The sequence below is a fragment of the Diaphorina citri genome, unplaced genomic scaffold, assembly GCF_000475195.1.
Source record: "Diaphorina citri unplaced genomic scaffold, Diaci psyllid genome assembly version 1.1 scaffold454, whole genome shotgun sequence".
NCBI classification, from domain to species: Eukaryota; Metazoa; Arthropoda; class Insecta; order Hemiptera; family Psyllidae; genus Diaphorina; species Diaphorina citri.
Window position 1 is genome coordinate 151,416 of NW_007377889.1, and position 22,352 is coordinate 173,767.

Here is a 22,352-nt window from a genome sequence, read left to right on the forward strand (position 1 = left end):
AAACTAAGTAAAACCTTTCTAGGATGTAGATCCAATGTGCATGTATTTGAAAAAAGTCCGTTTTAGTGGGTGGATCTGCAGTAAAGATAACTGACCAACGTTTGCTTGATCTTGAATTTGATGGATTTGAGATAAACAATAAACTAACAGAAGCTCCTTGATTGGATTATTTAGATATTTATTAACAAATTAATATTTTACCTTTAAAAATAAGCCCAAGTATTATTTTTCAACTTTTGTTCTTATGCGTTTTGTAATGTTGAGTGAGATATTTCTTGACCACGAAGCCTGCGTTGCAAAGGTGACAAATGTAATCTCGCGACGTGCTGTGGATTTTAATGTGGCCTCGCCACACGACGCGGCTAGAGAACTGTTTCCCACATGTATCACACACGTACACATTAGTGTCCAAATGACTTTTCAAATGAACAGCCAAGCTTTTGGGTGTGTTGAAACTCTTTGTACACAGCGAGCAGTTGTATTTGGTGTTGGTATGTGAGAACTTGTGCGTGTATAAGCTAGACCATTGATTGAAACTGGCACCACACAACTCGCACACATACTTGCGTTCTCCAGTATGAATAGTCAAATGTCGCTTGAAGTTTGAACGCTCAGAGAAGAAGCGGCCACAGTGCGGACATTGTAGCTCTGGTACTGTTTCATGAACACGCTTCACATGGTTCTCTAACCTCTTCTCGTTGGGAAACACTTTATCACATTGTTTGCACGTATGCAGCTCTGTGCATGTGTGACTATGAAGAATATGATCTTTCAACTTGATATAGGACCAATAGATCTCAGGACAGTGAACACACTTGTAGTGCAGCACACCGTCAATAATAATACTCGCTTGCTCGCGTAATGAAGCGCGGGTTTGGTCTGGATGGATATTAATCTTGTGCATTCGTCGCATATGTGTCCTAATTCCCCCTGTACCCATCTTGAGACGTTTGAATTTGGGACATAAATTACATTCGTAGTAATGTTCTTTATGTAGAGCAAAGATGTGCAACCACAGTGCATAACAATCTTCAACATGTATTTCACAAAACATACACTCATGACATTTAGCAATCTGATGAGCATGTTCTTCACACTTGGTTGTCATTATATCAGCAGGCATCTGATGAGAGGGACACGTGCGTGACAACACTCGAATCTGACCACATACGTTGCATGGAAAAGTCACGTCACGCACAGTAAATATGCGATACTCGCTAGCATCTCGCCGTTCAACAATGTCATGCACCCATCGGATATGTTTCAAGATATCCTGTTTTCGGGTGTACAACTTGCAACACTGGACACAAGCATACCACTCGATGATACCTTGGACTTGACCATACACAAAGTCTGTGTGCTCGAGTTTGATATGAACACTGAGCGAGGTCTTGTCGGCGTAAGTTCCGTCACAATAGAAACAAATAAACGCATTGGTATCCATGTGACCCAAGTTCCTGCCGAGAACACTATCATAATCCTCGTCACACTCGACATGAGAGCAATGTGCGCTCAGAGTATTGCTACAGTGTGTACAGAGGTCCGGTGGCGGTGGCAGCAGTGACGGAATAGAGGTAGCATGTGACTGGGAGATATGACGAGCAAGGTAAGCGACTGATGCAAACTTTGCGACACACGCGCAACATGACCAGATATCATTACACCGCCTGCAACCAAATCAATACCCATCAGTGACCAATGCCCATGTTCCAACAAGTACTTCATTTTCCTTTCAGCACGTCACATTTTGTGATTGAATATTTTACAGTACCACAGCACTCTCACTTATCTAGTGTGCGGAGGTTCCTAATAATAAAAAAAGACGAGATTTCGAGAAAGAAAAAATGTCTAGACGATTATATTTTTGAAAAAATATAAAAATAATGATAATAATAACATAATAGCATCTTTCATTATAAACTTAATAATAGGACAGTGCAATATGACTGACGTTCTTTTCATTTTAGAATTCTAGGGTAGAAACAAACGATTTATTTACTTGTGGACAGTAGCAGCCTTTTAACGATGTTAACATGATACAAAGGCGTGATTACTAAAACTTGGCCTGGCGCACTGCCGTGAACTCAAATAATGAATTCGTTTTATTTTATTGAGTTATGACCGATTGGTATATTTAAAATCCGGACTTTCTGCCTCAAGAAAAGAATCTACTAACAATTAGCACAAAGAGTCTTTGCAAGTCCCACAGACTGGAATTTCACAGAACAAAATTCATCAATGATCGAACGTCTAGTTTTTCTCGGGTGTAACGTCATTCCTTCCTGTGTGTCTTGTAATGTTGAATGAGATACTTCTTTACGGTAAAGCCCGTGTTGCACACACTACACACGAAACTCTTGAGTGTGTTGTGCGTCAACTTGTGTCGCTTTAGATTTCGCACACTGTTGAAATCTTTGCCACACACCTCACACACGTATCTCGTCGTGTCTGTGTGGGATTTCATATGAATCCTGAGGAGTGAAGGGTGAGTGTAGGATTTCTCACACAGGCTACAAGCGAAACGTGTTCCCTCATGTGTAAACTTGTGATTATAAAGACCTGCTGGCTGAGAGAAGGCTGCGCCACATAATTCACACACTGAGGCGCGCTCCTGTGTATGGGAGATAAGATGTCGAGAGAGCTGAGACTTGTAACTAAACGCTCGGCCACATGTATCACACTCATAATTGACAGCCTGGTTGTGCACGTCACGACTGTGTGCATGCAACTGTTTCTTCAGAGAGAACTTCTCTCCACATAACCTACACGAGTAACTACGTTCCGCGTACCGATCTCTCACAGCTGGGACACGGTACGGAATTGTTTGCCGCACTTTTCACAAGTGAATGGCTTCTCCCCTGTATGTACAAGGAGATGATTCCGCAGGGACTTACTCGACTTGAGTAATATCTCGCATGTCGGACACTTGTGCATGAGGCAGCCATCCACATAGACCCTAGCCTTAGCGAATAGTTCCGACACTGCCCGACGCCCTGGTCGACATTCCTCGGGCTCTGGTTCCATTTTGTGTTTACGTATTTTGTGGTTCCTAAGTTCCAAGTTACGGCCGAATATCTGCCCACATTCAGGACATGGGTATTGTTTCGTCTGATCCGAATGCTCTAGAATACGATGCTTACGCAAGTCACATCTCCTGACAAGCTCGAGTCCGCATAGTGAGCATGTATACTTAAACCCAGTGTCACTATGTGTTAAGCTTATATGTTTGGACACGTGACATTTATAGCGGTACGTTTTACCGCATTCATAACACTCATAAGAGCGCGGCGAGTCTACAAGATCATTACTAGATCCGCCCGGGTCTTCTTGACACCTGCAACACATCCCAGTCATCAACACGTCAATACATTTTTGTAGAAAAGACCGCTTGGCATCACTAATAATCTATTAAAACTATAACGTTCAATTTTGAATAGTTACCTAGCGCAATAAATTGAGTATGGATATCAAACCAACTACATATTTCCAGACCTTGAACTCGGAGACCAGACAAGATTACTTCAGTGTCTGATTCGTTGGATCCTTTGTAACAACAAAATAAAATGAAAATTCACAAAAGGGTACATGGAGAAAGGACATTGATAAGACCAAACAAATTACTCCATAAAAACCTGAGAGCTTTCTCTTTGTCAAGAGTTCAAAAGATTCGTTGGATCCTTTGTAACAACAAAATAAAATGAAAATTCACTAAAGGGTACATGGAGAAAGGACATTGATAAGACCAAACAAATTACTCCATAAAAACCTGAGAGCTTTCTCTTTGTCAAGAGTTCAAAAGCCATTTTTCGAAGTATGTCTGAAAACTACAATTCCTAATGTTGGATTAGACGATTTTCGAAGACTGAATAAGGTTTATGATCATTTCCATAATTTGAAATTGCTTTGGATACCATAATTGAAAGCTTTCATATAAGAGTCTAACCCTACTTGACTCCTTTTTGGGGTCAAACAACTTTCCTCACATGGAATGTTGTTGAGAACGAGTAATCACGTTGCTAATTCCATTATTCATCAAAGAACATGAGTAGGTATTAAATATAAATAAATGGGAAACAATAAATATAGAATAAAAATCCATTACATAATTTCCGTTTTGATCAAAATTCGATACTCACTTGAGGGGTCTTCTTAAATACGTTTGATTCTCTTTACTCCCAGGCCTTCAATCTCATGTTAATTTTTATTTATTTTTAACATATTAACTAGAAATACATTGGTCCCTTTTTTGGGACGCTTGTGTAGGTTTTCTCATGTTGAAAATTATCATTTGCAATAAATATAGAATAAAAATCCATTACATAATTTCCGTTTTGATCAAAATTCGATTCTCACTTGAAGGGTCTTCTTAAATAAAAACGTTTGATTCTCTTTACTCCCAGGCCTTCAATCTCAATCTCATGTTAATTTTTATTTATTTTTAACATATTAACTAGAAATACATTGGTCCCTTTTTTAGGACGCTTGTGTGGGTTTTCTCATGTTGAAATCCATTTTTATTGGATCAACAATACAGTTTAATCTTTTATTTCATTATTTTTATTTAAACCAACATAAAGTCAACATGAGACTGTAGACCCGGCCGTCAATTATTTTATACTTTATCCATTTCGTTTTAAAATTATTCTTTTTCTTTTTTCATTTTCTTTATACGTTCTAATTTTCATATTCTTTAAAATCTTTTCAATGTTTTACCATTTTCTCACTCCCACACACCCTTCTTCTTCCTCTCTCATTTCAAGCATATCTCGGAATATGGGTCAAGCATACTTCTCAGCAGACATCTGTTCCTCACACTACACACTTTTTTCTAGATTCTTTGGCGTCTTGGCATACTTTCTAATGATTCCTTTCCTTGGTTTAACGATGCATTTTATTTAACTTTTATACAATCATGTTTTCAGCATAGGTAGGTACAATATTTATAATTCAACAACAAAAGAAGAAGTGTGGATAAAAATTCTAGGCATGCAAAAAAAATTACACTCTCGACGATGTGTGCTCATACTGTATAAAACAAAGTATTTTGAATCAAGACCTCCCGCAAGGGCAAAAATGCACCTTATACCCTAATAAACCTAATGTCCATATTATTTTCTCCAATTTTTTAATCGTCTATTTGTGCCGTTTTATTTTTACTTTCCTTATTCTATAGGAAACAAAATAATTATACTGTTAATTTTCATTCAATTCATTCAACCATTTTCCTCCATCAGCACATTATGCTGTGGATTTTATGTGCTTTCCTTTCTTTTTTGCACGTTCCAGCAATTTACATCTATCCCTCTCAGCATCTCACAATTAGGAAAATATTCTAACGTTAGCATAGCACCTACTTTCATTATTTCAAGAGCTGAACCAGTATAAGCACACGTACAAGAGTACAAAGAGCAATTGAGGGAATGAGCTTAATCATAATAAGAAGCAAGAGCAATGAGCAACTTAATAATAACTAATGACATTTTTACATTTTCCTGTATATGTATAATTGATACAATTGGGCTCCGTTGGGCTACAATTGGGCTAAATTTGAAAATGTTCAAGTTTATTTTTATTAACATTATGTTCTCTCAAGTCAGTTTTCGGTGTAAGTACTACAAAAGAAATTGTATTTTTCAATTTTCCTTTTTCTTACACACATTTATAAAAAGTATGGACAATTAGGGGGATGTGATTTTTTTATTTATTTTCATAAAAATTGGTAAGTAACTGCCAAAAAACATTAAAATGTACTATAAATTAGTGATTATTCCCTTTGGGTCACACTTAAGTCAGAAGAAAATTTCAAATTTCGATCTCGAACGGACTAAAACTGATGAACCATTTTTCAATTTGTAAACAAAGTCCTTAGTCTTCGAAATCAATGCAATTTATAATTTAAAAACATAGGCAAAATCATTGCTCCCATTCTCATTCATAGAACGTCAAACAATTGATAGGAGAATACACTATGTGAAGTGAGTGTACGTGACAGAATATTATCATCTCGCTTGTAAATTTGAATTGAAAAGACTTGTGTAAATTATTGTACTTATTCGGATGAATATCGACAGAAATATTCATCATCAAATCTTATATTGAGTGAAATAACGTCATTTCGTGACGTCACAAAACACGGTGACCCTTTTTGCCGATTCATTTCTGTATCACGGGAACTTTCAACTTTTGCTGTCGTCAAATTCTGTCTTCAACGACTTGGACACAAGTCGTTTACTGGTCTCATATTATTTTTATTTATAGATTTTTTTTTTTTTTTTTTTTTTTTTAAACGCCATTTTGATTTGGGATGTGGTCTAAATCCTACAAATAAAACACAAAAATTTGGATAAGAAATAGATACTTATTTAAAGGGGATTTAAACCCTGGGACACAAATTGAGATTAAAATTAGTTTAAGTCAAACTCTCAGATTAAGCAATCTCAGACTAATTATTTGGATTTTTTTGAGATCAAAGCATCAGTTCAGAAATTTTCAAATGCACAAAAATATGCAGTGATGGAAAAAAGGAGGAAAAGTAAAAATATAAGGACCAAACAAATCATAAATCATTAGAGGGTAATGAACTATTGACCTTGCTCATTGCAACACTCAAGAATAAGTAGACATGTACCCCTACCTTTAAACCAACAACCAAGGTACAAGTTTCACTCACCCAAATGACAAATCTGGTTACAAATACAAAGTGCTATGTGAAATATTAGATTTATGAGATAGAATGGACAGGAAATTTCAACCCATCCCAAAAGTGTTAGTTATAATAAAGTACTCTTCAGATTAACGGGTTATCCATTAGCCTTTTGTTCTTTGATTCATTCTTTTATAATTTTTGAACTTGGGAATTTTTCTTGTACATGAAACGACAAAATTGTTTCACCTTTTCTTAATTGACTTACTTTACAAGAGCACAAGATTACATCAAAGAACGAAAAAAAAGTGGCAAAAGAATCTTTGAGAGAAGCTCAACTTGTACCTCTAATGGGTTAAAATTAAAAATCAATTTTATCATTTATCTAATCCTGAGACAATTTCTCATCCATCTTCTGATAGCCATCTGCCCTGAAAAAAATGTGCCCTTGATTGCGGATAAAGAAAAATCTAAATGTCTAAAAAGAGACCCCTCTAAATCCTCCCCACTTCTTTGCATAAACCCAATAATATTTCCAGAAAATTAAAACAACCTCTGAAAAAAACGAAAAACCCCCATGATACTTGGAAAATAAATAAGTAACAACTGAAAAAATATACATTGAAAAATATACATAAAAACAAGAAGAAATAAAATTGCTGAAACTGATAAGGTGTACCTAAAGTGTAACGTAGTGTAGAATTGTTTAAACACAGTCAATTCAATTTAATAGTAAAAGGTTCCTAATATAATAACAATACACTTCTTCCATAAAAGAGTTGGAAAAAAGTCGCAGATGTGTTATTTATGTAAAATAAGGTCATATCTGCTCTAAAAAATTTCCTATCCAATGATAACAATAATGAGGTAGTGACATCCTAACCTATCCTTTCAGGGGTTAAAAATCCTAAGGCCTAAATCAGCCAAAAACCCAATAGTAGAGGCTCAAGTTGAAACTCATGAGAACAATCACTGTTCATTACAAATAGAAAAATACAAGGCGTTTCAAAAGGAATGACATACAAAAATCTTTTGGGATTTCTTTTTCCTTTGCTTTGTTCAGGGGAAAAAAGGATTGGAAAATAACAAACAAAACAGTACCTAGTGATAATGCAATGAACCAAATAATATAAACTTTTTTTTTTAATTTGTTGATAGCAATTGTAGTAGACTAATTCCTGGAATTTCATTTCATTTTCCAGAGTGTCCTTGCTAGAAGAAGTTCAGCATATATGAGAAAATCAAGAAAACATGCCTACATAATGAAGATCTACTATTAACACGGGATTTTTATAAGGGTTGAAATTTTAAGATGGTCCATATTCACAACATATCATTCTTTCTGTGTGTACTGAATCATTACAAGCTAATTATTTACTAACTTTTTAGTAGCATGTCATTACTTTTGAACCACGATGTATATATTTCTCACAAGGAAGCACAATGGTTTTTGTTCGCAATTTTTGGGGTGGACATTTTTGATTGATTGCCCGAAACATTTTTAATTCACAAAGTCCTCCATTGATACATCTTAGTGGAATTATCATTTTATTTTTAACCTTTGAAAACAATATTGAAGAAGATATTGAGAATTTTGAAAAACCACACATTGAATAACACCATTGATTTAATTTATAATGTGAAATCACTGCATAGTAAGACTTGGTCTTGTGTTCAAGCAGCAAGTTATATAAGATTTTTTTTTTAATTTTGGAGGAAAAACAAATTAGCAAAGGTGAATTGAGTACAAGTTACAACCTTAACTCACTAAAAATACAAGTCCTAAATCCTTCTATAGGTACTCAAACAATTTTTCCATACTAGCCCATAAAAAAGATTTGATCTTAGTATGGTTGGTACCTATGTTTTCTCGGTAAACTTGTATTGATGATAAAGCCATACTCAATTCAACTGTAAACATTGTGCTTCACATGGAGAAGAAAGTTTAGGATAAAATCCACCCCGGGCGGGAATCGAACAACACGCGACCTAGTCTTCTCACGAAAAAAACTAACCATCGAAAATTTTGGTAAATACTAAATATTTGAATTTTAATACTTACCTACCTATAACTTTCCTCGTTTATGGGATAAGGAAAGTAAAAATGCGATAAGCTAGTAAGCTACAAACACGAAATACTTAGGTACCTACATAATAAGTAAATACCTATGTAAGTAAACAGGTACCTACCTAATACATAGATATATATATATCTATAGGTACATACCTTGTATAGGTACGTACGACGTAGTGTGTAGGTATGTTGTCATGGCAAAACTATAACAAAACTTTACTATCAAGTTAGGTACATTTCCCCCAATATATGTAACTGGAGGTATTGGGAAGTTGGTACAGTTGAACAAGCATACCGCCACTCAGTGAACAAGCATACCATCACTCAGTGAACAAGCATACCGCCACTCTGTCAGTCGAAAGTCGAAACTTGAGGAATTTCGTAGACAACACTGGACACAAACCAAGGTACCCATTATAAATAGGTACTCATCTAATATGTAAAATCATAACTGGTTATTCTCGGTAAAACTAGGAATCAAATTGCCTGAACTTTTAATCCTACAATGTCCAAGTCCACCAACGAGGTCCCTTTGTTATGAACCTCTTTCCTGGGTTGTAATTGAAAATTGAACCCCATTGTGCCTGGATGGTCAACCATCCAGGTACGCACAGCACTCGACGTTGCTCAGTGTTCTTTTTGGTAACTGGCAAGGTTTCCAATCTCATGGACAGAGTCCACCTTTTCCATTAGAAATTGCACAAATTCCGCGACATACTTCTTGGACCCATTATATCTACGTCCTAGCTCCTAACCACCCTACCTGTTTCACCTAACTACACAAGATAACGCTATAAACAGGACACCCGAGCCATGGGAGATGTGTCCACCTACCTTGACGAAGAGACTGGAGCACCACCTAGCGGACGGTGAGATTCAAGTCTGGTCGTACAAAATAATGCAAGATTGGAAGGTAATACACTAGGCGAGGTTAATGCCCGAGGCATTCTCTGCCATCTAACCATTAGAGCTTTAATATTGTGGTCAAATTATCAAGCAACTGAAATTCCACGACTCGAATGGGATTCGAACCCACTCCCTCCCTTTCACCAGGCGAGCGCCTGACCGACCACTGTGTTAGGGAGGCGGGTATAAGCTTATGCAGATTTCCATTAATAAATTAGTAGGTAGATATTATATTAGATTAATTGTTAGATAATCTCTCTCCCACAAAATAGACAGAAAAGATTAAAGGCGAGTTAGGCGAGAAATATTCTGGTACAAATCTTCTCTCCAAGACTGTGCATACCACCACTATACATTTTATGTCACAAAAATACTACAGGATGATACAAAATATCTCGAGCTAGCTCGTATTTCCATTCAATGAGGAATAACTCCCTCATCCTGGCGGGAATCGAACCCGTCTTCTCCGTCTAAGAACCAGCGTTCAATTGCCGCTCGTGACGACAATCGACATCACGTCAACCCGTTGTTATTTCCACATCCACTTTTACGGTTGGGATTCGAACCCAAGAAACATCAAACAATTGTTATTTCCACCACACATCTACCTTTACGGTCGGGATTCAAACCCAAGAGCATATTAATCGTACTTCAAAACTCTAATTGAACACCATACCAGGGACAATGACCTGTTGTATGTCCTACTTACATTCAAATTTAGAACGTCCTACGGCCGACTTATCTAAACAAAATCACCATCATAGCTGGGAATCGAACCCGAGCACAAAGCTGATGGGCGTTCGTTAGGAAAGCGTTGAAAAACTACAAACATCCTCATCTAATATGTAAAATCATAACTGGTTATTCTGGGTAAAACTAGGAATCAGATTGCCTGAATTTTAAATCCTACAATGTCCAAATCCACCAACGAGGTCCCTTTATTATGAACCTCTTTCCTGGGTTGTGATTGAAAATTGTACCCCATTGTGCCTGGTACGCACAGCGCTCAACGTTGCTCAGTGTTCTTTTTGGTAACTGGCAAGGTTTCCAATCTCACGGACAGAGTCCATCTTTTCCATTAGAAATGGCACAAATTCCGTGACATACTTCTTGGACCCATTATATCTACCTCCTAGCTCCTAACCACCCTACCTGTTTCACCTAACTACACAAGATAACGCTATAAATAGGACACCCGAGCCATGGGGGATGTGTCCACCTACCTTGACGAAGAGACTGGAGCACCACCTAGCGGACGGTGAGATTCAAGTCTGGTCGTACAAAATAATGCAAGATACAAGGAGGCATGCAACACTAGGGACATAACGTGACGGGACGGTTCCACAGGGAAGCAACATGTTGCCCCCCGGCCCTATTCCCTGTGCAGTCGTCATCACAAAATCCTGTTTCCAGGACACAAGATATGTTTTCTATTCATTTCCAAAGTATGTAACTAAATGAACAGTGATTGCTCGTTTTGAAGACGGAGTGACAAGAGGGGATTTCGATTGATTCAACTCTTTTCTTTTGCAGCTAGAATAGGACGGTCCCTGGCAATTAATGCTTATGTTGATAACAGAAAAGAGGACTAACAAATCCTTTTGCAGATTTATGAAACGGAATGGACAGGAAATTTAACCCATCCCAAAAGTGTTAGTTATAATAAAGTACTCTTCAGAGTAACGGATTATCTATTAGCCTTTTGTTCTTTGATTCATTCTTTTATAATTTTTGAACGAGGGAATTTTTCTTGTGCATGAAACGACAAAATTGTTTCACCTTTTCTTAATTGACTTACTTTACAAGAGCACAAGATTACATCAAAGAACAAAAAAAAGTGGTTTTCTTTGAGAGAAGCTCAACTTGTACCTCTAATGGGTTAAAATTAAAAATCAATTTTATCATTTATCTAATCCTGAGACAATTTCTCATAATACACTCTCGACGATGTGTGCTCATACTGTATAAAACAAAGTATTTTGAATCAAGACCTCCCGCGAGGGCAAAAATGCACCTTATACCCTAATAAACCTAATGTCCATATTACTTTCTCTAATTTTTTAATCGTCTATTTGTGCCGTTTTATTTTTACTTTCCTTATTCTATAGGAAACAAAATATATTGTTAATTTTCATTCAATTCATTCAACCATTTTCCTCCATAGCACATTATGCTGTGGATTTTATGTGCCTTCCTTTCTTTTTTGCACGTTCGAGCAATTTACATCTATCCCTCTCAGCATCTCACTATTAGGAAAATATTCTAACGTTAGCATAGGACCTACTTTCATTATTTCAAGAGCTGAACCAGTATAAGCACACGTACAAGAGTACAAAGAGCAATTGAGGGAATGAGTTTAATCATAATAAGAAGCAAGAGCAATGAGCAACTTGATAATAACTAATGACATTTTTACATTTTCCTGTATATGTATAATTGATACAATTGGGCTCCGTTTTAAATTTGAAAATGTTCAAGTTTGTTTTTATTAACATTATGTTCTCTCAACTCAGTTTTCTGTGTATGTACCTACTACAAAAGAAATTGTTTTTCAATTTTCCTTTTTCTTACACACATTTATAAAAAGTATGGACAATTAGGGGAATATGAATTTTTTATTTATTTTCATAAAAATTGGTAAGTAATTGCCAAAAAAACATTAAAAATGCACTATAAATGAGTGATTATTCCCTTTGGGTCACACTTATGTCAGAAGAAATTTCAAATTTCGATCTCGAACAGACTAAAACTGATGAAACATTTTTCAATTTGTAAACAAAGTCCTTATCCTTCGAAATCAATGCAATTTATAATTTAAAAACATAGGCAAAATCATTGCTCTCACTTCTCATTCATAGAACGTCCAAACAATTGATAGGAGAATTACACTATGTGGAGTGAGTGTACGTGACAGAAAATTATCATCTCGCTTGCAAATTCTAATTGAAAAGACTTGTGTAAAATATTGTACTTATTCGGATGAATATCGACAGGAATATTCATCATCAAATCTTATATTGAGTGAAATAACAACGTCATTTCGTGACGTCACAAAACACGGTGACCCTTTTTGCCGATTCATTTCTCAATCACGGAAACTTTCAACTTTTGCTGTCGTCAAATTCTGTCTTCAACGACTTGGATACTAAGTCGTTTACTGGTCCCATATTATTTTTATTTATTGATTTTTTTTTAATTTGTTTTAAAAAAAATGGTGGTCAAAAATACGCCTGTCACAAAAAATAAAACCTCCCATCAAACTGGTTGAAATTCCATGTTCACAACAATGTACCAAGGTGTCTTCATGAAAATCGATCAAACTAGTCAAATTGAACCTCCAATGTAATAAGTATGAGGGCATATTGCTTGGATTTATGGGCTTGAAAATTGTCTCATTTCATGATCTAAACATCGACAGTAGACCAGGCAGTTCTGAGCTACGTTATTAGAAAATAAAAATCCTTAAAAAAAACTTTGCCCTTTGCCCTTCACATTTTGAAGGTTTTCTTCTGTGAAAATATCTTCAATTTCAATAGATAGGGAACCCCAAATAGCATAGAAAACACCGCGTCTATTCTGCTAGCGTAGGGGCCCCTATACCAATTCTGCCTACATTTTTTCCCCCCTGGAATATATATGTATATCTCCCTTGCCTTATCCCATATGAGCCTAACTAATAACTTCTGGGGTCGGCTCTTCTAGTGCGCAAATGGTACATTCTTCTATTTGGGATGTCTGTTTCAGGTATGTTGTTCTTTTCCAATTGGAATAATAAATTGAAATGAACTAAGTGGAATTTTAAATTTTTCTCGACAATTTTACAACTTTCGCGAAAGTGGTTTGTCCAATTTTGAAGAAATTTGGCCATAACGTTCAACAATACAAAGGATTTTTTTTTTTTTTTTTCAGAAGACTTCGGGCCCCATCGCTCCGTAGGGGGCGGGCCTCTCATCCAAGTTAGTTCTCCAGTTTAAGCCACTAGAATACTACTACTACTACTTGGTCGAGTTTAAAAGACTCATAAATGAAGACACCTTGCACATCGGCAAATATGACCAGACTTCGCATCTCAACGTCCAACCTACCTTTGGACGGCGAACTTCCAGCTGACGTTGGGGGGGGGGCTCTCCTAGCATCTGAAATAATCTGTCAAGCATGGGTCAAATTGGCTTCGAGGATAGCGAGTGCTTTATTTTTTCGATCGTAATTATTTTATTTTCAATTATTGCTATTTTTAATACTATTTTTCACCAAAGTACTTTCGTGACGCTATCAAATGTGTATGATATTATTGAAATTCGAACACCAAACCAACAATTTGATAAATAATAATATTAAAAAAACTCGTCATTTTAAATTGGAACAAACCCTCCAAGGGTCCTATTTAAAATTTTGAACGAAAAAAAATCGTCTCTTCATACGGCCAAACAACAAAAAAAAAAAAAATTCTCCCATGACAATGGGAGGAACGTATTGAGCCATGCTTGAAGATTCGTGACCTACCTACACAGGACCTAACTATAACTGGACACATATCATTCATTATCTCTCTACGCCTATCCTGAAAACCCTGAAGAAAAAGAGAAATAAAACACAACTACAAACCAATCAATAAATAGGGATGCACAGTCAATGAGAAATACCTGTTGTTCTTAAATTCTTTAGAATTTTAGACTGTCAAAATAGGACTTGGTCCCTTTATTCCGACAATTTTATTGTAAATTTTTCAGTGGAAGGTAACAGAGTGGAATTGCGAGTGAATGATTTACCGCACGTTTCACAGATGAACGCCCCGACATGTTCCGATAAATGTTCTTTCAAAGCGGTGTTATTCGGGAAGGACCTATTGCACACATTACACTTGTAGTGGCGAAGCCCTAGGTGAATCATGTTATCGTGCACTTTGAGCTGGGACATACCAAAGTACTTTAGTGACGCTATCAAATGTGTATGATATTGAAATTCGAACCCCAAACCAACAATTTGATAAGTAATAATATTAAAAAAAACTCGTCATTTTAAATTGGAACAAACCCTCCAAAGGTCCTATTTAAAATTTTGAACGGAAAAAAATCGTCTCTTCAAACGACCAAACAACGAAAAAAAAATCCTCCCATGACAATGGGAAGAACGTATTGAGCCATGCTTGAAGATTCGGGACCTACCTACACAGAACCTAACTATAACTGGACACATATCATTCATCATCTCTCTACGCCTATCCTGAAACCCCTGAAGAAAAAGAGAAATAAAACACAACTACAAACCAATAAATAAAGAGGTATGCACAGTCCCTTTATTCCGACAGTTTTATTGTAAATTTTTCAGTGGAAGGTAATACACTAGACGAGGTTAATGCCCGAGGCATTCTCTACCGTCTAACCATTAGAGCTTTAATACTGTGGTCAAATTATCAAGGAACTGAAATTTCACGACTCGAATGGGATTTGAACTTCACTCCCGAATCCGAGCGCCCGACCAACCACTGTGTTAGGGAGGCGGGTATAAGCTTATGCAGATTTCCATTAATAAATTAGTAGGTATATATTATATTAGATTATTGTTAGATAATCTCTCTCCCACAAAATAGACAGAAAAGATTAAAAAGTTAGGCAAGAAATATTCTGGTACAAATCTTCTCTCCAAGACTGTGCATACCACCATTATGCATTTTATGTCACAAAAATACTACAGGATGATACAAAATATTAATCTCGAGCTATCCCGTATTTCCCCTTAACACAAGGAATAACTCCCTCATCCTGGCGGGAATCGAACCCATCTTCTCCGTCTAAGAACCAGCGTTCCATTTCCGCTCGTGACGACAATCGACATCACGTCAACCAAGTGTTATTTCCACATCCACTTTTACGGTTGGGATTCGAACCCAAGAAACATCAAACAATAAATTGTTATTTCCACCACACATCTACTTTTACGGTCGGGATTCAAACCCGTTCTTCAAAACACTAATTAATTGAACAACATAGCAGGGACAATGACCTGTTGTATGTCCTACTTACATTCAAATATAGAACGTCCTACGGCCGACTTATCTAAACAAAATCACCATCATAGCTGGGAATCGAACCCGAGCACAAAGCTGATGGGCGTTCGTTACTTGACCCTTGTATCTAATAGTACATTTGATGAGTATGATTTCTACCTTAAACTTCCAAAGTCAGGCAATGAACAAAAATAATAGGATTAAGAGGCTAAGTTCACTTACCCCTGCCTTCTTCTCATTGATTTTCAACATGCGAGTCAGCTTCTTGTCAGCTTCCAAGCAGTTGGTGACAAGGTCACTCCATGCAATAATGGTTGAGGCACATTGGTAACACATTTGGGTTGGTAGCTTGTCATTTTCACGCACCTGAAGAACAAGGAAAGTTGAGACATTATGAAGTGCTATGTCACAGCTCACCAACAGTACACTAAGTTGGCTAACACTAATAGAGAAGATACAAAATATTTAAAATTATCCTTCCTGATCCTGCCTTCTTCTCATTGATTTTCAACATGCGAGTCAGCTTCTTGTCAGCTTCCAAGCAGTTGGTGACAAGGTCACTCCATGCAATAATGGTTGAGGCACATTGGTAACACATTTGGGTTGGTAGCTTGTCATTTTCACGCACCTGAAGAACAAGGAAAGTTGAGACATTATAAAGGGCTATTCAATTTCAATTTTGATAAACCTTTATTTTTATTGTTTATAATTTTTGTTTACAATACAATATAAGTAGGTACATAATATAATAAGTATAGAACAATAGTTGATCCATATGGTAAGTACACAAGAGCTGGAAAGTATGCACACATTAATAATTAGAGATAAACTTGTATCTAATAGTACGTTTGGTGAGTATGATTTCTACCTCAAACTTCCCAAGGCAGGCAATGAACAAAAATAATAGGATTAAGAGGCTAAGTTCACTTACCCCTGCCTTCTTCTCATTGATTTTCAACATGCGAGTCAGCTTCTTGTCAGCTTCCAAGCAGTTGGTGACAAGGTCACTCCATGCGATAATGGTTGAGGCACATTGGTAACACATTTGGGTTGGTAGCTTGTCATTTTCACGCACCTGAAAAACAAGGAAAGTTGAGACATTATAAAGTGCTATGTCACAGCTCACCAACAGTACACTAAGTTGGCTAACACTAATAGAGAAGATACAAAATATTTAAAATTATCCTTCCTGATTTGTATTAAAAACAAACAACCTTCATTTGATGTGCTGAGAATAACAACAGTTATTCAGACCAGTAGGTAAGTCTTTTATTATAACCTCTGGGGAAAGAGGTTTACTTGCCGAGTAACTTACTTTGATGGGCAGATGCTTGTCCATTTTGGTGGGCATATCATGATCAAGTCCTTCGCCTTCAAAAATTGGAATGAGATAGTCGTGTTGGTTTGCACACACTCGACACAGGAGACTCATGTCCTGTTTAGGTGTCCAATTCAGATCTTCTTCTGAAAGGGCTATGTCACAGCTCACTAACAGTACACTAAGTTGGCTAACACTAATAGAGGAGATACAAAATAATTAAAATTATCCTTCCTGATTTGTATTAAAAACAAACACCCTTCATTGATGTGCTGAGAATGACGACAGTTATTCAGACCAATAAGTCTTTTATTATAACCTCTGGGGAAAGAGGTTTACTTGCCAAGCAACTTACTTTGATGGGTAGATGCTTGTCCATTTTGGTGGGCATATCATGATCAAGTCCTTCGCCTTCAAAGATTGGAATGAGATAGTCATGTTGATTTGCACACACTCGACACAGGAGACTCATGTCCTGTTTAGGTGTCCAATTCAGATCTTCTTCCGCCATTATGATTTGGGATGTGGTCTAAATCCTACAAATAAAACACAAAAATTTGGATAAGAAATAGATGCTTATTCAAAGGGGTTTTTAAACCCTGGGACACAAATTGAGAATAAAATTAGTTTAAGTCAAACTCTCAGCAAACTCTCAAATTAAGCTGATTAAGTAATCTCAGGCTAATTATTTGGATTTTTTTGAGATCAAAGCATCAGTTTGGAAATTTTCAAGTGCACAAAATTATGCAGTGATGGAAAGAGGGGGGAAAAGGTAAAAATATAAGGACCAAACAAATCATAAATCATTAGAGGGTAATGAACTATTGACCTTGCTCATTGCAACACTCAAGAATAAGTAGAAGCAATCCAAACTTTTTTTGGCAGGGAGTGGGGGAGTGCGAAGTCACTCGTGGAATAGGTTACAGGTAAAACATACATAGATCGTAGACGCTATAGGTTCCAACCTAACTAGACCGGCTCCCAGTATTTTTTTTATTTTATTTTTTTTTTCCCCAAGAGGTTTGGGTTTTCATAGAGGGAACCGCTAAGGTCTTATCGTCCCGAAATCGAAGAGAGAAGGGAGACAGGATAGGAGAAAGACAGCCGTTCCGAGAACGGACATTATCCGTTGAGGATAAAATCCGCCCCGGGCGGGAGTCGAACCCCCGGCCTCCCAGTTTGTCAGTTGTATGACTGTGTATACATTTTCGGTGTTCGTTTAACTTGCAGAGGGAAAGCTGAATTCTCTGGAAGAGTTTCGTCAGGCTAAGGAAGAGCTGATGAGAAAATTCCAGGAACAGGAGGAGAAATTTCAACAACAAGAGAAACGACATGATGATCAACTCTACGAGGTGGAAAAACAATACATGCTAGACAGAGATAGGTGAGATTTAACCGAAAACCCATGAAACTCTATTTCGTCTTAATATAGGTCGGGCAGTGATCGGCGATTCGAACTCTAGACGTTCGAGTGCCTTCCGGCAAGCTTCATAATTCAATTTAACATTAGACTCATGTAGTCTGTATCGTAGCATGCCCATCTCGTAGTATGCCTCTCATCAGATCTGCGAGAAGAGACACAAGAGCGATTTACTTTCACCTCGCTTTCAACCTGCTCTTTCATTATTTGACTTTTCAATCCGCTCTTTTTTCTTCGTCATTCAATTCTCATTTCTTATGTCAGACTTCAGAAGGAGCTGGAAAAGCGTCTCCTACAGCTGAGCGCAGACTTACTGGGGATCTATTTCCTTGCTACTCTCTAATGGATTACCTGTGAATAGAAGAGAAGTCAGTTTGAAACTTTAAGCTCATGGAATAATGGCCAGCTCATGGCACACAGGGTGTTTAATAAAAAAGTTGCCACCCCTGAAAACTCAAGAACCGTTTGAAATTTGGAAAAACGCTGAAACACGTATTTCTTTATTTTTAAGGGGAACTTATTTTTACGCCCATCTCGTAGTATGCCTCTCATTAGATCTGCGAGAAGAGACACAAGAGCGATTTACTTTCGCCTCGCTTTCAACCTGCTCTTTCATTATTTGACTTTTCAATCCGCTCTTTTTTCTTCGTCATTCAATTCTTATTTCTTATGTCAGACTTCAGAAGGAGCTGGAAAAGCGTCTCCTACAGCTGAGCGCAGACTTCAGACCACATTCTAATCTGCGTATCGCCCTGCCACCCCTGAAAACTCAAGAACCGTTTGAAATTTGGAAAAACGCTGAAACACGTATTTCTTTATTTTTAAGGGGAACTTATTTTTAGGGGATCTCAATAAAATTTTCCAGTGCTGTCAGGGGCGGCCCCAGGGGGGTCAACTTTAAAATCTTAAATGAGAACCCCCTACTTGTTATACATCATATTAAAGGTATTGAAAAATTAGTACTTTGGTATAAATTTGAGATTGATCTGCCAACCAGGGACAGAGTTATGACCTATTCAAATTTTAATTTTTCCATGTTCTCCCGCCAATAGGGGAAGCACCAAAAATGGGAAATTCATATAGAGTGTTGATTTGTGCTTCAAATAAGTACTTGAACTGAGCCATGTAACTGCGACCCGGGATGAAATACACCGGAGTAACCTTAGGAAACAGCAGGTAATGGAAAGTAATGAGGTACTCGGGAAACTGCAGTTAATGGAATCCAATGAGTAATAAGGTACACACTCAGGAAACAGAAGGTAAAAAGTAAAAAAGTCAGCCTTGTTAGGACGCGGGTTCGATTCCTTCTGCCGAGGGCGGATTTTTTTCCTAAACAGATAAAGTTTGTTCTCGTACAGGCTGACTTTCTCCTATCCTGTCTTCTTTAGGTATCTATTCGCTTTCGGGACGATAAAACCTTAACAGTTACAGTTCCCTCGATCAGACCTTTGAGGGGAAAAAATGGAAAGGAATGGCAAAACAGGAGTAACAGAAGGTGCCTCCAATACTCACAAGGCTCTTTGATGTTTCCTTTCAACTACAACATTACACCTACGAGTAACTCCAACATAATTTCCATTCCAGTTGATGCTTGATCTCAAAGAGAACTATATGAAAATGAAACAGTCCTACGCTCAAATCACGGCGTTCGAAAACCAAAACGCGGCGTTATCCGAACAAGTCGACCACTGGAAAGCCAAACACAACCAAGCTTACAGTCAACTCACCAAGTTGAGTGAGCAGATGAAGGAACAAAGCCAGAAGACGCGGCACAACCTCAGGAAACAACAGGTAATGCAAAGGCGTGTGGTACTCAAGAAACAGCGGGTAACGGAAAGTAAAGAGTAAACTTAAGGCATGTCCAAACATAGTCGACCGACGCGCGACGGGGAAAATCGAGGCAGTGTGGACGTGTCAATCGACGTCGATCCAGTGTGGACGTGTCAAACGACGTCGATCTATGGCCGGTCGACTATGTGTGATCCTTACTTACATTGCTCGAATAGGACTGAAAAGTCCCTTTACCCCAATAGTAGGCTGCTATTATTAATGTTATTGTCAAACAATGTTGGTGATATAATTTCATACTTTTACTAGGATAGAAACCACGCCCTCCTGTTTACCAGGCGGGCGTTTTGACCACTACACCACCTTGCTTAGACTCTAACGGGAGTAAACGGACTATTCGGTCCTATGCTGGCAGTATGAACAAAGTGTATTATATTCAATTCTATTTTGTATTCTATCCTATTTTCCATTCCAGTTGATGCTTGATCTCAAAGAGAACTATATGAAAATGAAAGAGTCCTACGCTCAAATCACGGCGTTCGAAAACCAAAACGCGGCGTTATCCGAACAAGTCAACCACTGGAAAGCCAAACACAACCAAGCTTACAGTCAACTCACCAAGTTGAGTGAGCAGCTGAAGGAACAAAGCCAGAAGACGCGGCAAGAAGATGTGGCACTGCACAGTACAAAGCACGAGCTGGACAAGTTACAACGCATAGTGCATCAGGCTGCCACTGCTATTAAACATACAGTTGAGGTGAGTCAAAGTGAAGTCTGTCGCACAGGTTCGTAGATTCGTATACGGGTAAGCCAACTTTTAAGGCTTTTTCCCCTACACCTAAGGCTCAAAGTGGCTTTTATGAGCCTTGGCCACGTAGGGACCCGTTTTCACAGAAAAATTCTATGATTCATCAAACTACCCAATACTAGTTCATTATAATGGAGCAGTTGCAAATGGGTAAAAATTATAAATAAATGGTCGATTCCTACGTAAAAAGTTGTCAAAAATCCAAATCTGAAGTCAAAACTCGGAAAAGGTAACTTTAAAAGGTCGAAAATTTAATTTTCAATTACCGTTCTAATGAAAAAGTTCGAAGAGTTGTGACGTCAGATTTCACGTCAAAATGCGCAGAAACGCTTGCGCACAAACAAACGAAGCGGGAATCATGAAAACCAAGCTGATTCTATCCCTACTGGACATACTCAACTGTATTCATCACGGCACAGATGTTCCTCAGTAAGTGCAATGCGCCAAGCTGCCTCTTTCCTTTGTTTCCAGAAGAGTGGAGTGTAGGTAGTTAGAAGAACGCTGCCATTTTCCTTTGTTTTTCTTTGGATAATGGGATCTGGATTATCGACGTGACATCATTTGGTATACTTAGCATAAAACACAATTCAGCAGTTTCAAATAAAATTGATTTGAGCCAAGAAGAGCAAAGGAGACGGAAGAAAATTTGAAATATTACGGCGTTCCTCTTTCCCACTCAAGTGAGGTCTACAATTCTACATTTTTGATAAATTTCTTCTATGCCGCTCGGTTTTGACCTTGGCTGACTTCCAACCTCTTCTCTAAATTTTATATGACTTTCACGTTAAATTTGAAACCCATTTGCTTCTCTTTTCAGAGGAAGACCTCCTCCAGAAGTGGTCAGTATGGCAACACTCAGCCAATATCAACAAGGTAGTCTCGGCATTATACCCAAACCTGGCGGTGACTAATACCGGTTCATCTGAAATATCACCTAATTCCAATTCACACGATATGCTTTTAATTAATTCAAGTTCAAACGAAATATGAGCTCATCCCATTTCATCCGAAATCTCAAAGTCTAAACCGAAATGGGTTTAGACCGAAACTCGAAATAACAACCATGTACACATTAACTAGAGGTAGAATTGAATTTACTATTCAATTTTACCTCTCGTTATAATGCTACTTGACAAAGTATTCCGTTTGGAAAATATGTGCACATTAGTTAAAGTTTATAATAATGATTTTTTTCCAACATGGTGTTTGACTTTATTCTCCATAAACATCAAAAGAAACTCACTGACAAATATCGCCAATCAGGTAATGATTTACTCCACTCACAGAAAAAAAAAGTAAAAAATCTTGTACCGTTTGCAGAGTAAACAGTGTGGGCTAGTTCACAGAATAATCCACTGGTCCACTGTCCTCACGATGCAGGCAAATAT

The 22,352-nt window shown here is 37.5% G+C and overlaps 3 protein-coding genes across 3 annotated transcripts in view; 1 reads left to right on the forward strand and 2 right to left on the reverse strand.

The window, feature by feature from the left end:
- LOC103508963 (zinc finger protein 665) overlaps nucleotides 1–22,352 on the reverse strand; it is a 39,376-nt gene that overhangs the window by 10,035 nt on the left and 6,989 nt on the right. The gene's annotated exons all lie outside the window — the stretch shown is intronic.
- Nucleotides 196–22,352, reverse strand: part of LOC113467326 (zinc finger protein 62 homolog) — a 31,877-nt gene continuing 9,720 nt past the window's right edge. The window contains exons 2-9 of the mRNA XM_026823437.1: nucleotides 17,447–17,484; nucleotides 16,946–17,088; nucleotides 16,461–16,705; nucleotides 16,417–16,423; nucleotides 16,089–16,258; nucleotides 2,801–3,334; nucleotides 2,313–2,471; nucleotides 196–1,667 (exon numbers count right to left, since the gene is read on the reverse strand). Coding sequence (XP_026679238.1) covers nucleotides 230–1,667; nucleotides 2,313–2,471; nucleotides 2,801–3,334; nucleotides 16,089–16,258; nucleotides 16,417–16,423; nucleotides 16,461–16,705; nucleotides 16,946–17,088; nucleotides 17,447–17,459 — 2,709 coding nt within the window. The 5' untranslated portion in view covers nucleotides 17,460–17,484 and the 3' untranslated portion in view covers nucleotides 196–229. The remainder of the gene's footprint in view (nucleotides 1,668–2,312; nucleotides 2,472–2,800; nucleotides 3,335–16,088; nucleotides 16,259–16,416; nucleotides 16,424–16,460; nucleotides 16,706–16,945; nucleotides 17,089–17,446; nucleotides 17,485–22,352) is intronic.
- Nucleotides 17,521–20,949, forward strand: LOC113467327 (cilia- and flagella-associated protein 157-like). The gene is made up of 5 exons (XM_026823438.1): nucleotides 17,521–17,536; nucleotides 18,179–18,332; nucleotides 19,045–19,117; nucleotides 19,953–20,195; nucleotides 20,632–20,949. Exons 1-5 carry the CDS (start codon nucleotides 17,521–17,523, stop codon nucleotides 20,947–20,949), a joined length of 804 nt encoding a protein of 267 aa, XP_026679239.1.